Source organism: Spodoptera frugiperda, chromosome 20 (genome assembly GCF_023101765.2).
Source record: "Spodoptera frugiperda isolate SF20-4 chromosome 20, AGI-APGP_CSIRO_Sfru_2.0, whole genome shotgun sequence".
Taxonomy (NCBI): domain Eukaryota; kingdom Metazoa; phylum Arthropoda; class Insecta; order Lepidoptera; family Noctuidae; genus Spodoptera; species Spodoptera frugiperda.
In genome coordinates this window covers 2,742,501-2,757,816 of record NC_064231.1, presented here as the reverse complement: position 1 = coordinate 2,757,816, position 15,316 = coordinate 2,742,501, and the positions used below count along the sequence as shown (strand labels likewise).

Below are 15,316 nucleotides of genomic sequence, written 5' to 3'. Positions count from 1 at the left end.
TCCCCACATCCGCAGGGTAGTCATTTGTGTCCATATCTGTTCCACATCCTAGCTAGAATTAAATAATCTTATATCAGAGGTGACTCAACCGAATAAGGACATCAGGACATTCCCTATAATTATATTATACGATTTTATACTTCATTGCTTTACCCTATAATAAGACCACATACTGTGTAATGTTCTAACAACTTATATTCTATATTTTTCTCTTTGTGTCTAATGCTGGTTATGGGCATATTTTTCTAGTATTTGCACTTTAATATGGACTGGAATATTTGTTAAAATAGAAAATGGATGACTCGAAGTAGGAAATAAAAAATTAATAGTGTCCATGGGCGGCACTGATCGCTTACCATCAGGTGAACCGTCTGTTCGTTTGCCACCTATTCCATAAAATAAGTAGAGAATAAAGTTACTGGATTTTGCTCATAGGCCTTCCAAAAGACTGGGACTGGAATCCTTTGGTACCGTTTATTTGATACCTAAAGGGGCAGTGCTTTTTTGTTTGAAAAGTATCATAATGATATTTAAAATTTTAAGTAAAGGTGACGTCACTAAATATAAATAAAGTAAATATGTTTCTGTTTATGTACAAACAAATTCAAAGAAAGTAAGATAAAGAGGTATTGTTAGTTCTGCTTTCCTTCATATCAACGCTATCTTATCTCGCGAAATTAAATTATACCACAAGACTGAGATATTGTCGCTGAATTTTTGTTTGTGAATTGATTTCATGTGTCGTTGTATTATTTTTAGAAGCAAGCATTGTCATTGTGTCCTTTCCTTAGTGCATTTACCAAAGAAAAAAAAGTTTTCTTGACTAACCTGTCGAGGAAATGCAAGTGTGATATTGTATGAAAATGAAAAACATTAGTCATTAATAATCAAAACAATATTTTTTATCGTCTCATACATACCTAGATAAAACTATGTGTGTCATTACTTATCAAATCAATGCAAGCAATTTGCCAAATAATGAAGCAAATAAATCATCGAAAGCCTTTAATTAATTTAAATTTTGACAGCTTTTTATTTTCCATCGGCAACACCGCTGTACAAATGTCATAAGTGCTATTGACGGACGGTGCTTTGTGAAAAAATAATAGTGTTGCCAGCGTCGCTAGCCGCTACCGCATGCAATATTGATGAATGTGCTAGAATAAGGCAATAATTCACCGTGCCGATCGATATCAGTGCAACCATTCCACTATTGAGGTCAGTGGATCGCCTCTTATTATATGATTCATATAAATTATTGTAGCAGGAATAATAACAAGCTCTTGAACACAAAGAAGAGCTATAATTATATTATGCTGTTAAGTAATAAAATATAACAAATTATGAGTTCTGCTATTAGAAACTTTACTTCTTATTATTACTTCGGTACGGCATACAAAATATCTCATCTAATGTGAAAAGGGGTTTCAATGATTGTTTTTAATTACCGATAACATTTATTATGATTAATTGTTTTATGTTTTAAATGAAAGATATTCACGCAGATGTTTTACTTTTGCTAAATTACAAATGTTCTTAGAAATCGATATCTAACACTTTCATAAATGGTAATAATCGTACTTATCAACTTTATACAGCTGTTTTATTTTAAGACGGAAAATTATCAAAAGACTACTCTCGCCTTGGGCGAGGCGAGAGGGAGTGTCAGACTTTTACTGACTAAAACCACCCCGTTCCTACTCCTGCTTTTCGAACCGGAGCCCCGGTAAACCCAATACAGATACAGTGGTACCTTCATAACATCAAAAGTAAAATAAATGCGAATTAAAAGCCAACCTTTCTAGTAATGACAATATCAATCAACCAACCTTTCAATCATGTCAAGACATATTGAAAAAAAAGTCAATGTTTTTTTAATGAAGTGAAATGGGCCACGGTACGCCGCGAGTGGCCCAGTGCCCTAGATAATCTGTTGCATTTTTTATCAAGGCTGACGCTAGGTCTACTGCACTTTACTGGTGACATTTATTATGATATTGCATAATGATAGTGAATGGAATTTCCGTAAATTATATAATAAGTGTAAGTATCAAGAATGAATATGAAATGAGTTATGATAACGACTTTGTAAACACTTTCTGTCTAGGTTATTTTTGCTCATGAGAAAACGGGTTTTCTCGAGCGGTATTTCATTAGTAACACAATAAAGATTTTCTACAGGTTAGTAAAAAAATATTTGGAAGGATTCAAATAATATGCTAGTGCCCATAACGTTTAGTTCATAAAATAATTAGGCTGTTGCCATTTGTTTTTTAAACAGCCCAAAATTTTCAAGTGTAGTGAGCGAGCGAGCGAGAAACAATTCTTGCGTTGTGTTCCCAATCTTCCCAATTCCAAATCTTAAATTCCTAACCCCCAGAAGGCTGGCAACGTACTTGTAACAAACGCCTCTGGTGTTTCGGGCGTCCATGGGCGGCGGCGATTGCTTACCATCAGGTGATCCGTCTACTCGTTTACCGGCTAATACCATAATAGTATTTTTACACTGAAATAAAATAACAAGACTGTCTTTATAAACATAGAGAACGGACTTTGACTAGGAATCTTTGTCTTTGATAATAATTGCGCGTTTATAGTAGTCACTGTCGTGTTTATAGACGGAGAACAGTGGTTGTATAATGATGAATTGTAACAACAATATCAATTCAGTAATAACAAACGTGATCGTCTTGTGAACACTTTGTTTAGATATCGATGAGAGAACTGAGGATATTATGTTAATTAGTATTAGTTGTATGTACTTATATGTGTATGGATGACTCCATTATCCAAACTCCTCATTTTTATATGAAAGTAGGTAAAGACTTCTCATATTGGTCTCCTATCGCAGTGGGCAGTGCCATTTTAGATTCAAGGATTCGATGTAGTCCATGGGATAGTCAATGGATACAACTCTATTTCATAAAATTTAAACATTATAAAGACATTCACAGATTTTTCATTTTTAGAATGGCAATGACGTTCAAAAATTTTTCTCGCCATTATTGGCTGTACGCTCGTAAAATTCTCGTGACAATAAAAACCATGAAACGTCGTAAATCTGAGCGTAATTTGGTGTCCCGTCCGTCCCTTCGTTTGTTCAGGGACTACAGTTTACTTAGAATGCTTAGATAGTCAAAATCCCAGGCATAATGTTAAATTCAAGTGGGGTTTATTGGGTCATTACAGTGTAGGAGCTGATTAGGTCCCTTTCAATATGTAAATTGAAGCGTATAGAGTTTGCAGCACTGGATAAACGTATAGAGTCTGTATATATGCCCGATAAAGATACGTAGCAGTAGACTGTACACTTTCTCGCAATTACTTAAAGACTCTAGGGATCAGAGGATAAGTATGACACTACAAATACAAACAACCTTTATTGAACTCCATATTTCATGTAAATTACATAATAAATATGCAATAGATGGTCTTATCGCTGATTGCGATCGATTCTAAACTCTATGCCTAATAGACTAACTTCGGTTACAATACAAACTAAGATTGAATAATGTGATGTAAATTCTTTGAAATAAAAGCCTTCATAATTTTACTTCACAATTTGTATCATTTTTTAGAAAAACCACAACACCAATTTTGTATGGGTTATATAGCACTTATAACATGACTGATCTCTTGTCGGTATTTTAGCTTTTATGATAACCACAATAGTTCGGTCTACGGGTCTACCTACGGGTAACCAATGCTTTTTAATCTACATGATCATAAGCTTTATTTTAATGCATAGCCAAGAAGATGTGGATGTATTGCGGTTACCGAGAGTAGGTGCAGTAAGAATGTAGGAGATGCAATTAGATTTTCTGCACCGGTAAGGCTGTTATGGATCTTCAGTTTGTAAAATATCCAAAAGTAGGTGGTGGATACAAAGTTTTGTACAAAAATGAGTGATTTGACAACTCGGTAAAACTAGGTAATAATCGCCTACATCTATTACATGTAAACTGCACAACCTTTTCATAATGATTCATCTGTCATTGCGAGAAAAAAATCCAAGGTCAGGATTGCCATAGTTTTTATAAATGGCAACATTGACTCATGCTCGCCTACACGTACTAGAGTCGGTACATCTTTATTCGATTATAGGTCAAGTTGATATAGGACTTTGGGAAGGTCACAGTGGCGCCATCTAAACGAGGTCGCTAGGGTCGACGAACCGTGTCAAATGGCAAGTAAAGGTTGGAAATTAGATTATCTCTTTATCTATGTGTGCGCGGCCGAAGAAATAACGTAAATGTATGAATTACATGTTTGTGTAAAAAGAAATGTTTATGGCAATGTAGTCGCATCTTTTATTCATAGCTTTTAAGTAAATGGTGATAATATGAGATACTTGATGGTATTTATAAAGTTTCAAACTTGTTTGTGTTGAGATTGAGGGTTTGTTTACGGTATTAAACAGCTAAGTTGGGGTCTTGGGAGTGCTAAGTAAGGCAAGGGTTTAACTTTATTATTTATGCACTTACTCAAGTTACTTCGTTTCGTTGTAGACCTAAAAAGTGTATAGAGGCCAGTGAATTTTCATCAAAAGAGGCACTAGCCAAATAATCTTTTGTTTATCGTAAACTGAAACAAGGTTTCGTAATAATAGGGAATCATCCTATCATAATCCCTGACTCAGCTTAAACCCCAGATATTTTATAATGTAAAACATCTACGTTCAAGTTTCAATTCTAAAGTTACATCAGATACGGTCTAGATTTCAGTGTTTACTAAAATTCTAGTGCCAGGCACTTAGTATGCTTGTGTTTATGTGAACTCCAGGCAATGTTTTGTTTGTCTAGACCAGTTTATTTTGTTCTCTGTGACACGAGGTCGTTGGTTCGTGTCCCGCATCTTCAAATGGTCTGCAGTCTGCCACATTTACTTATTAAGTATATTCAGTGAAATTAACTCTCTATGTTAAGATGTTTCTTCGTTTATTTGTAGCTACAGTTTGTTATGTCACATTTTATAAGACTTTTTCTCTATAGGATTTTGCGTTAGAATTTTCCCAGCAAGATCTTGCATTTTACATGCCGTTTGGAAGACGAATGCTTGCATTTTGAGTAGAAATAAACAAAACTCTGTCCGTTTTGCGGTCTCTGACACCCATAGAGCTGCATGCACACTATGCACTTAAATATTCCTCAAAATATTTGCAGCATAGCTGCTGAAAACCACATAAAATCAATTCTGCAGTTTTTGAGCTAATCTGCGGCAAGAGCCTTTGTTTCAAAATGTAAATAATATTATGTACCTAGTATTGCTCTCTGTAGTATTTTCTACTACAAAAGGATTCTAGAAATAGACATTCTGTATTCAATGTTGTTTAGTGATCTATCTATCTATCTAAACAAGACAATAAAAGTAGTAGAATAATGACATAACTGATACACGAGGCTCGTGGCTTCGTGAGGTACGGTCACGGTTGTTGCCACTCCGGTGGTGACTCACTCCATCTCTGGACTTTGGACCTGATTCGCTCTCGATTTCAAACTTTTTTTTTTCACTTTTTTCATTCTCTTTTTATGAACGTCTCGTGACCTCCTTTTTAATAGACTTTTTTAATGTTACGTCCAGTTACTTTGTAGTTGTGTGTTGTACAATATTTGTCATTTGTTGCGGTTGACTTAATCCCGTGTTTACGGTAGGTAATGTTAATTGGTGATTAAACGGTTATGTCGTACTTGTCACAGGTCATTTTTTATTAGAAACTTTAGTACTTTACTTACTGGATAAGGTTAAATAAAAAATGGTACCTAAAAATATTAACCTCTAGCCATTTAACATTAAGATAGTCGAAGACTTAAACCATGCTTTTTTTTTTGAGGGGGGAAAATCATCCAATGACTTTTTCTTGGGCGAGGCTACAGGAGAGTCAGACTCTTACTGACTAAAAACCATCCCGTTCTTTCTCCTGCTTTTTGAGCCGGAGCCACGGTATGCCCGCTAGATAGTCCGCAGCTCCGAACTACCAGGTTTAGATTCTCTAAAAAAATTCGAACAAAAACAAAATATTAGGTTCTACTTAACAAAACAAAAACATGGCGGGCGTGAGTGGCCAGTAATCTCAGTAATTGCGAATGGCGGTAAATGCGGTAATACAGGTTTTGTGAACAAAAGCCAGGATGTTCGGACATTCGCTGTTTACCGCGCGTATCCGGCACGAGGGTGACGTGACGTATCGGGTGTCGCCAGTCGCGAGTCGCGACACTGTTGCCATTGTAAAAAAAGAAATCATACACCGTTTGACATTATTGTGTTTTATTTTTAATTGTTCTTTTTCTGCTTTGTACTTTTATGGCTGTGTTTTTGTTGTTGTTATCAAGCATTCGTTTGAGGGCATAATTATTGTCTAATTATAGTAATAAACGTGTTATTTATTCCTTTTTGTCTGTTGTAAACTTGTGATGTAATATGTTACAAATAATCGGGGTGTCGTTTTCTTTTAAGAAAAAGCCCTGTAAATAAATAAAGATTAAAAAAATGTTGATTTTCTACTGCACGGTTGCAGTTGGTGCGGTGCTGGGCGACTGACTGCCGTGCAACGTGTAGCAAGTTCGGAGCAACTCTTTGTGTGATCCACAAATTGTTGTTGCAGGTCTGGGTGTCATGTGTATGTGAACTTGTATGTTTGTAAACGTACCCACGACATAGGAGAAAATTCTAGTATGGGGCAACCTTTTGTTATAAAAAAAAAAACATAATAACTAGTAAACATGACAAAATGAATCAGTTCCTTCTTGACAATTCAAACCATTATAATTTTAAATCGATGTGCTAAGTCGTAAGTGTTTAAGTATAGCCTAGCACTGTACTTAGCACACCGCAGAGAATTCTATTGTTGGAATAAAATACAAGAATCAAGTTGGTTACCTAACTTAGCCACGCTTGCAGCTTGTAAAGCATGTTCGCAGTTTCACATTGACATTTAAAATATTACTTTTTGGTTACACAATTCTGTACAACGACCTACAACGTAAACGTAGTTCATTGAATCATGTTGCCAGGTACGAAAATGTTGCGTAAACTAAACAAAAACAGTTTTATTGCCAGCCTCTAATAATAAAATAGACCGTTTTTTATGCCGTTTTCAGAACAAACTTACTTTTACTAGTAACGTATTAAATAAGTATTTTACTACCTATTCAATTTGTTTCTGTAATTGTAGGTTTAAGATGCCACTGAAAACCAATTCGTTTTCAATACCACGGTAATTTTAATACTTTTTTCTATCAAACAATCAAGTATCGTCTCTTACAGCACCTAGCTTCACTGACGGACAGACTGACAGACTATTACTTATTTCTTTATTTGTGGACATTTAAAAAAGGTACCTATATTTTCCTTTGTTAACAAGTCTGAAGTTTCAGTGATCTAATAAGCGTTTTTATTTTGTTTCAGTTGTGGTGGACGTGGACGACCGACCGCTCTGCGTGGAAATCTGTGATACTGCTGGACAGGTGAGCCAATTACTACTTTATTTTACATTTAACATCCCCCGATCTTCCCAATCCCCGATTACTCCTTAAACTCGCCAACAACCCATAAATGCCTTATCCCTAAAAGGCCGGCAACGCACTTGTAACGCCTCTGTGTTTCAGGAGCCTATGGGCGGCGGCGATTGTTTACACCTGATGTGATGTTTGTTTATCGACTTATACCATTAAAGAATATTGCTTCTAATCCACATAAACTAGATACTGTATACTTTGTATGGTATTTTCAAGGTTTATTTGGCACAACAAATTCCCTTGTATCTGACTCTCCTATAAAGTAGGTACTTAAGGGTTTTGTACATCATACGATAGTTTACGAAGAAACTAGTGACATTTATGTTTCAAATTGTAAAGCACTGGTCAGTTCGTTCGCTTTTAGTAAATGAGCTAACAAAAGTAAAATAGTTATTAAAGAAAATATTATAATAATTCAATTGTGTCTATTTGTGTCTTTATGAGTTCACTATGTATGTATTTATTTATCGCATAGGTACGACAGCCGTGACATAATTTCGAATTATCAGTAACATCACACACTATCATTAGTTTATCGATTAGCGACCACAATCACGTGGAAACAAATTTATTGTTAAAATTTGCAAATCTTATACTTTGTACCTGAATTATTCACACGTAATACCTATTAACTTTTACTAAACTGTTTTTAACGTAGAAACTATTCTCCATACATTGTTATTTCCATTTTTAAATCCAAAACAAGATGGCGCCGTTCTCACGACCATCATCACCTGGCCTAGCGCCATATTTATTTAACAAAAAGGTGGCATTATGCGAAAAAAGAAAAAAAACCCAGCACGTGTATTCATCTATTACCTCCTACGCCGGATTCAATTTTTTTCTATGGACAATAGACACACTGACTTAGGACAAGAATTCCCACAGTTTCTCTATAGAAATTGTTATAGTGTATATGTGCACATGTGTAAGAATAAAACAGGTGATAGATGACATAACCTGCTTTATTTTGTGACAAACGAAACGTTTTAACTTGTTAACTTTGTGTTAACTAATACGGCCACACAGAAAACCGACGTGAAACAACGCTTGCATTGTGTGAGTGAGGTTACTGGAGGCCCAATTACTCCCCTTCCCAATCTTTCTAATCCCCGATTCCATCAACCCTTAAATTCCTAACCCCAAAAGACCAGCAACGCACTTGTAACTCCTCTGGTGTTTCGGGTGTCCATGGGCGGCGGCGATTGCTTATCATCAGCTGATCCATTTACTAGTTTACCGGCTTATACTATAAAAAAATATATTCCAAGAATTTTGGAAACAAACACAATCACCATCGTAGAGAGATCTAAAAATGTCTACTTAAAGAAAATATTAAAACTACATCATACATATGTAAAATCTAAGTACATAATAATATACATATATAATATCTACCTGCTTTACCTATATCTATGTTATTATTTGACATTACCTATATGACCACGTCTATTGTGTTTTTCACGTTTGATTACTTGCGGACACCGATTCGTTCCCGGCAGTCGCATCACAATGAATGGCTCGATTCCTGTGAATCTCGCATGAAATATTGAACGCTCATTGAAAATGTGATGAATACACTCACTGTCCTGTTCCATGAAATCCGAACAAGTCACATTATTCAATTATTTATTTAATACGAAGAAAGCGACGGACGAAAGTAATTTATCGCCAAAATACATGCAATACTTAAGAATGTGGTTATTTAGTTATTTACTCGAAATGCAACGCAACCGATTGGCCAATCGTTTTGTTGTTAAATCTGAGATATACATAGAGAAACTTGACTGCGTAGTGGTGGAAATCCAACTGAACAGCATCAAAAGCCTATCTGTTTTTGTGTTAGACATGAGCACCTAGCTTCACTGACGGACAGACTGACAGATTATTATTTATTTGTTGACATTTCAAAAGTACCTTATTTATGGTTTAATTGGAATAAATTATTTGACTTTGACTTTGAGAGACTGACTTTTATAATAAGAATTTTCAGCAACGTTTCAACTGTTTTTAAAAAGCAAATTCTCCTATTATTCTACAATTTAAACGCTCACATTAATACCATAGGGATTATAAATTAAATTAAATTATTCTTTTGTTTGGAATTTTCTCAATGTCGTCGGTTCAATGATACGAGATCTCTAGTATGAATGACAATGAAAGTGAAATGCGCACGTACGTAATATTACTGTATGATAAATTAGAGAAACTCCTCAGGGGCATTAGTGAAAACGAATGAACATACATACACACATAAATACTTATAATATGTATATATGTACGATATATAATTTATGTTAGAGTGGGTGTAGTTACCTATTCATGTGTTTAATTGGCACATGGTAATATGGGACGAATCCTATCCACAGCCTGTAATATAATTGTTCTATTGCTGAGCAAAGTCTTCCTCACACACGAAAATGGAATGAGCATATTTATCGCCCACCACGCTTGCTCAATTTTAATAGGGAATTTCAAACTTTTAAGATGAAATCCATATACTTTAGTCCAGATTTCCTCATGTTTTCCCTTGCTTTATGTCAATGGTGTCTAACGGTCAGTTACAATGACTTATCATATTTTCATAAGCTCCATATAAAATGTGAAAATCTGTCGGTCAGTAAGCAATTTACTCGTACTAGTTCAAGCATCCACATTATGCAACAGAATATTTCATCGAAGCGTGGCCAAATAAGTGTTCCGTGGATGGCAACATACAATCTTTTCAATCAGCCCGATATCAAATCATAGTTCACTATAAAAGGCGCCATCTATGTACAAAGGGTTGCGCAAGCGCCGGTAACCAGTAACCACAAAATAACCGTCAAATTGATGGTTGCTGTCAATACTTTCACTGGGCATACTATGGTGTAGTGATTGGCAACTTAACACTTATGTACTAAACAATTTTATAGTCTTCTCGGCGTACATAGTACATACACCATCTGTGTTTTTTGAAAGGGAAAATCATACCTACCTGCATTGTAATACAATAGGTAATGCAACAAAGTTTTTACTTATTCAGCATTTAAATTTACAACACCGACATTCAGTGGCATTTACTGGGAAATAAAGAGGATATTCCAATGACTTTTTGGGCCATTCCACCAGCCAGTCTATCTAACAGACCGGTAAAGAACAAACAAAACGCTTCCCTATTCATTTCTACCAATCAAATCGATTCGTTACAAGTCTTACGAGACTTGACAATTGTGTTATCATTGTTAATTAGTCGGTCAGAACAATTATGCCGAAGGTACAGTTACTTATCAAATGTTCTGTCCATTGACCCTGCACGCGACGCGCCACGGTCCGGTTGCACCGTTACGGTAATGATAAGTCAAGTTATCCCTTTTTTGAAATCGTCTCGCGATCCGAAATTTAATTTGAATACCTTTTGCCTTACGTAGCGTTGTTTATCCTTGTAGAGATCGTGTTATCTTTATCCGAGAATGTCATTGGCCGTCTAGAAGTCATTATAACGTCATTTTTTCCTCTAGTTTCAAGGGACCATGGTATTGGTTTATTTTTGATAGTGACACAATCGCGGATCAATGTGTCAGCATTGGCCATTCTGTTTAATCATTGACTGCTGAAATCAATATCCGAGACCAATCCATAGTTTTAAATTAAGATTTTACCCTGATTTGACCATGATCTCATACATCCCATGATGAACTGCATGATTTACTAGTAGACGATTTGCCTTTACTTAGGTAAACTTTAAGTGTGGGAGAGCCATGCTTCTGCACGAATGGGCCGACGGAAAATCCGACGTGAAACAACGCTTACGTTGTTTCGTTGTGGGAGTGAGGCTACTGGAGGCCCAATTATCCCCCTTCCCAATCTTTCCGATCCCCGATTTCCCAACAGCCCTTAAATTCCTAACCCCAAAAGGCCGGCAACGCATTTGTAACGCCTCTGGTGTTTCGGGATCAAGTGATCCGTCAGCTCGTTTACTGGCTTATACCATAAAAACAAAGTTAAACATCATAAGTTAAACATATTTTTTTCCAAATTCCAGGATTCAATGTCCGAGCTCCGCGAGCTCTGTTACCCTGGGACTGATGTGCTGATGCTGTGCTTCTCCGTGGTGAGGCCGGAGACCTTCAGGTCGGTGGCCGAGAGGTGGACCAAAGCTGTGGCCAACGTGAACGCGCCGCTCATACTCGTTGGCACTCAGAGCGACCTCGCGCAAGATTCTAGAGTCCTACAGACTTTGAGGGTGAATATTTTATTCATATTATAATTAACTACTAAGAATGTACTAGTAATGTATTTAGACGAGTGTATTGGTCAAGGGGTTGAAGTGTGACTACAGTAAGAGACCTACTCTTTTAAAGGGTGCTTTTCCACCAGAGATGTGCTATGCTACGTTGCTGTGGATGCGTTTGGCTTCCACTAATCATTTTCATGTGTGCCACTGGTGGAAATGAACTCAACTAAGCTATGTTTTTTGTTAATTCATATATACGTAGACATCTCATCATCTCTCATTGAGCATAGTTTTATTATATTACTCCAAAAGTAACCTAAAGCCTGAAAACATCTCTTTTGATATACCAACACAGACACATGATATTAAACTGGAATAATTTTACATTTCAGAGTCGAGGCGAGCACGTCGTTACAGAAGTCGAGGCGAAGGCATTAGCAGCTAAGATCGACGCAGTCTACATAGAAACATCAGCTAAAACAAGAAAACAGTTGAAGGACGCTTTCGACGCCGCCATCTTGGCGGGCCTGCCAATTAGACACGGCAAAAAATCATTTTGGAAGAAACTATTCTGTTTAAGTTAAAATAATTTAGATAAAAATGGACTATTTTGTGAATGCCTATTTGGAAATTGTTGTGTACAGTTGTACTGTATAGAATTTGTTGGAAAAAGAGACGGACCAGTTTAAAACTTCGTTATCTCTTGTAGATAGATAATTAATAATCATTTATCGGATACTAGCAAGCTTTAAATGTTCTGTCTGTGTTATCACTGTTAGAAATTCACTGCAAAGGAAAGTTTTAAGCTTTACTATTTTTTGGACTTGTGTTCCTGTTCGGAGTGCCTTTAGAAATGTATTAGCATTCTCACATCGATGTTTGTTGCTCTTAAGAAAGTGCCAGGCGCCTATATTTAAATTCTATAAGAATAATGAATTCCAAGAGAATCTAATGTGAATTGCTTTTTATCTAGTTATATTCACAATTTGGGTCTTTTAATACCTAAGGTACTTTAAAATTCTGAAGTTTTTTCTTCAAACAACTGTTAGCTACCTATATTTTGATAAATGTGGTAGCAAATTATGTATTGTCTTTTGTTCCTATATACTTCTTACTCAAAGATATTTTTATAATCACATGCATTTTGAGTCACACACTTGGAATGGGAACATCTGATAGTATGTAATACTTATTACAAAAGGAATAGAGTTGAAAATAGCTTGACATTACGAATTTTAAAAGAAACTTCTACCTGATAAAGCCTCTACAGACAATTTTGAGTCATCAGATCCATTTTATTATAAACCGTCGTCTAAAATTTGTTTGACTAAAGTGCGTCGTTTAAACCAGGTTCTGCCTATCCCCAAAAAGTCCTACTAATATTATCCTACTTCAAAATTTTGTGAGAATGTATGTAAGTATGTTTGTTGCTCTTACACTTAAAAACTCCTGAATAGATTTGAATGAAATTTGGTGCAGAGATAGATTTTATCCTGGAAACGCGAGTGGAGACACTGGTAGTCTTTCTGTTATAATAATTATGTGTATGAGTCAATACTGATAACGGTGAAACTTGTAGTTTAGCAATTATCAATATACATGCTCCTACAATATATCTAAAATATGCCAATTATTTCTTCCCAGCTCTTCCAATAAATAAAACTAACTCAACATAGGTACATACAAACCAATCATATCAATACTGAAGTTATCCAATCTGTCAGATTTCTTAAAAGAATGCTTTATTGTTTTGCAATAAAGTTGGAAATCCATTGCAAAGACAGATTGTATATAAGACATATTTGTTCTTTAACATAATAGTCTCTGGTTTAAACGACGTTCTAATTTTTGAACGGTTTTATATTAAGATGGTAGAAGTTACCAAAAATTCACGGCTTACTCACGTACATTAATCGAGAAAAGCTCTACTAGTTTCGAGTCGCAGAGGGGACTCTTCATTATAAGCAGCGTACGTAGATGCGGAGCGTCGATTAATGTACGTGAGTAAACCGTGTTTTTTAGTTAATTTAGTATGTCTCACGATAATCATTATAAAAATATAGATGGTAGAAGTGTTCTCAGAACAAATTCAATTAAGACAAAAAAAAAAAGAAAAATAAGTGAAGATTAAAGGCGTAATATCTGGCTGAGATTATCATATGGCTGAGATTTACAATGTGTATTATAAGATTGTGGTCATAATTTGAAGTTTTCTCTCCAATTTAGCTTTCGGTAGATGGCGTCTTGATCGTTTTTGGAGATTGACTTCAATTCATGACCATAAACTACAAACATGTGTTTTAGCAATGTTAGCTATCTCTGTCACACACTCTCAAATTACAAGTACTAGAAAGAGATAGAAACTATGCTTTAAAAATCTCAGCCATTCATGGAAGGAGTTCTAACTTTATATTGTTGTACAGTAAACATAAAAATGTAATTTTAAGTGTTATAGGTGTATATATTGGATAATTATTTTAATTAATGTTGTTTTGATACTCAACACGAACTGAATATAATAATATTTTATTATAATTAAAATTTTGTGTTTTATTTATTTCCAAACTCATCTTGGCCGGGTGACCGTTTAGGATGTATTTTCTTAAATTTTCGTCTATTCTTTCTCTAAAACGCAGAATTCTTTGCTAGGCAATAAACTAAAGGTATTAAAGTAAAATCTACCTATAGGTACTTAATACAAGTTTTTCAAAGAACCTTTTTATGGAATAAGCCGGTAAACGAGCAGACGGACCACCTGATGATAAGCAATCACCGGCATCAAAGATGGTTTAAAAAAAACCGGAGCCTTACACAAAAGTTGTTAGAACATAATTTATCACTATTGACATGAGCCCTTGACTTGGTGCTGGAGTTAACTTGCAGAGTAGTCACATTATACACGGTGTAACAAAAAGGGGGTACACATATCAAGTGCACGGTTTCTAGACAAGACAAACGATACGGGAAGGGATTTTTAAACTCATGTTTTCCTGGTACGAAGTTATGATTTTTTCCAATTTATATGTATAAATTCCAGAAACCGAACATCCAAATTAGATAATCTACCTGTAAAATGTTTCGTAAATAGCGAGTGACCCCTGTAGTGACACGTTTATATGATGATTTAAAATAAAGAATCATGCAACACCAAGTATTTGGTACCAATTTTTTTTTAAACGTATATTAAGCTGAAACTTTATGTAGAGATTCTATTCTACCTGTATTCTTCAGTGCTTCTTGATGTATATGGGTATTTTGTTACCAGTGGCGTAGCGTGCGTTGGCGGGACCCCGTATAAAAAATTGTTTGGGGGCCCTTATATTGTTTGGGGGTAAAGATTTTTCACAAAAGAAAAAAAAATTGTGAAAAGAAATATTTATTTATCATAACATAATTTAACCATTTTACAAATAAAAATCAAATTTTAAATATTCATTCTCCTTGCCTTTTTTTCGGCAAACTGATTTATTAAATCATTTATGGCTGATGATGATTTTAGTTTTTCTAAAGTTTCTACCTCTATGGACAATAGTGAGAGGTCTGACAGCCGTTCTTGTCCCATCGAAGTTCTTAAGTAATTTTTTAT

General features: G+C 35.3%; 2 protein-coding genes across 2 annotated transcripts in view; one reads left to right on the top strand and one right to left on the bottom strand.

Annotated features, from left to right (window-relative positions):
• The window catches only part of LOC118282251 (uncharacterized), a 44,909-nt gene extending 30,638 nt beyond the window's left edge, over positions 1-14,271 (top strand). Inside the window, exons 2-4 of the mRNA XM_035603239.2 lie at positions 7,405-7,463; positions 11,539-11,739; positions 12,123-14,271. Of these exons, the coding sequence (XP_035459132.1) occupies positions 7,405-7,463; positions 11,539-11,739; positions 12,123-12,314 (452 nt within the window). The 3' untranslated portion in view covers positions 12,315-14,271. The remainder of the gene's footprint in view (positions 1-7,404; positions 7,464-11,538; positions 11,740-12,122) is intronic.
• An 819-nt stretch (positions 14,272-15,090) lies between these two features.
• LOC118264678 (zinc finger MYM-type protein 1) overlaps positions 15,091-15,316 on the bottom strand; it is a 2,728-nt gene continuing 2,502 nt past the window's right edge. Inside the window, exon 2 of the mRNA XM_050701186.1 lies at positions 15,091-15,316. This exon is cut by the window's right edge and continues 44 nt beyond it. Coding sequence (XP_050557143.1) covers positions 15,155-15,316 — 162 coding nt within the window. The 3' untranslated portion in view covers positions 15,091-15,154.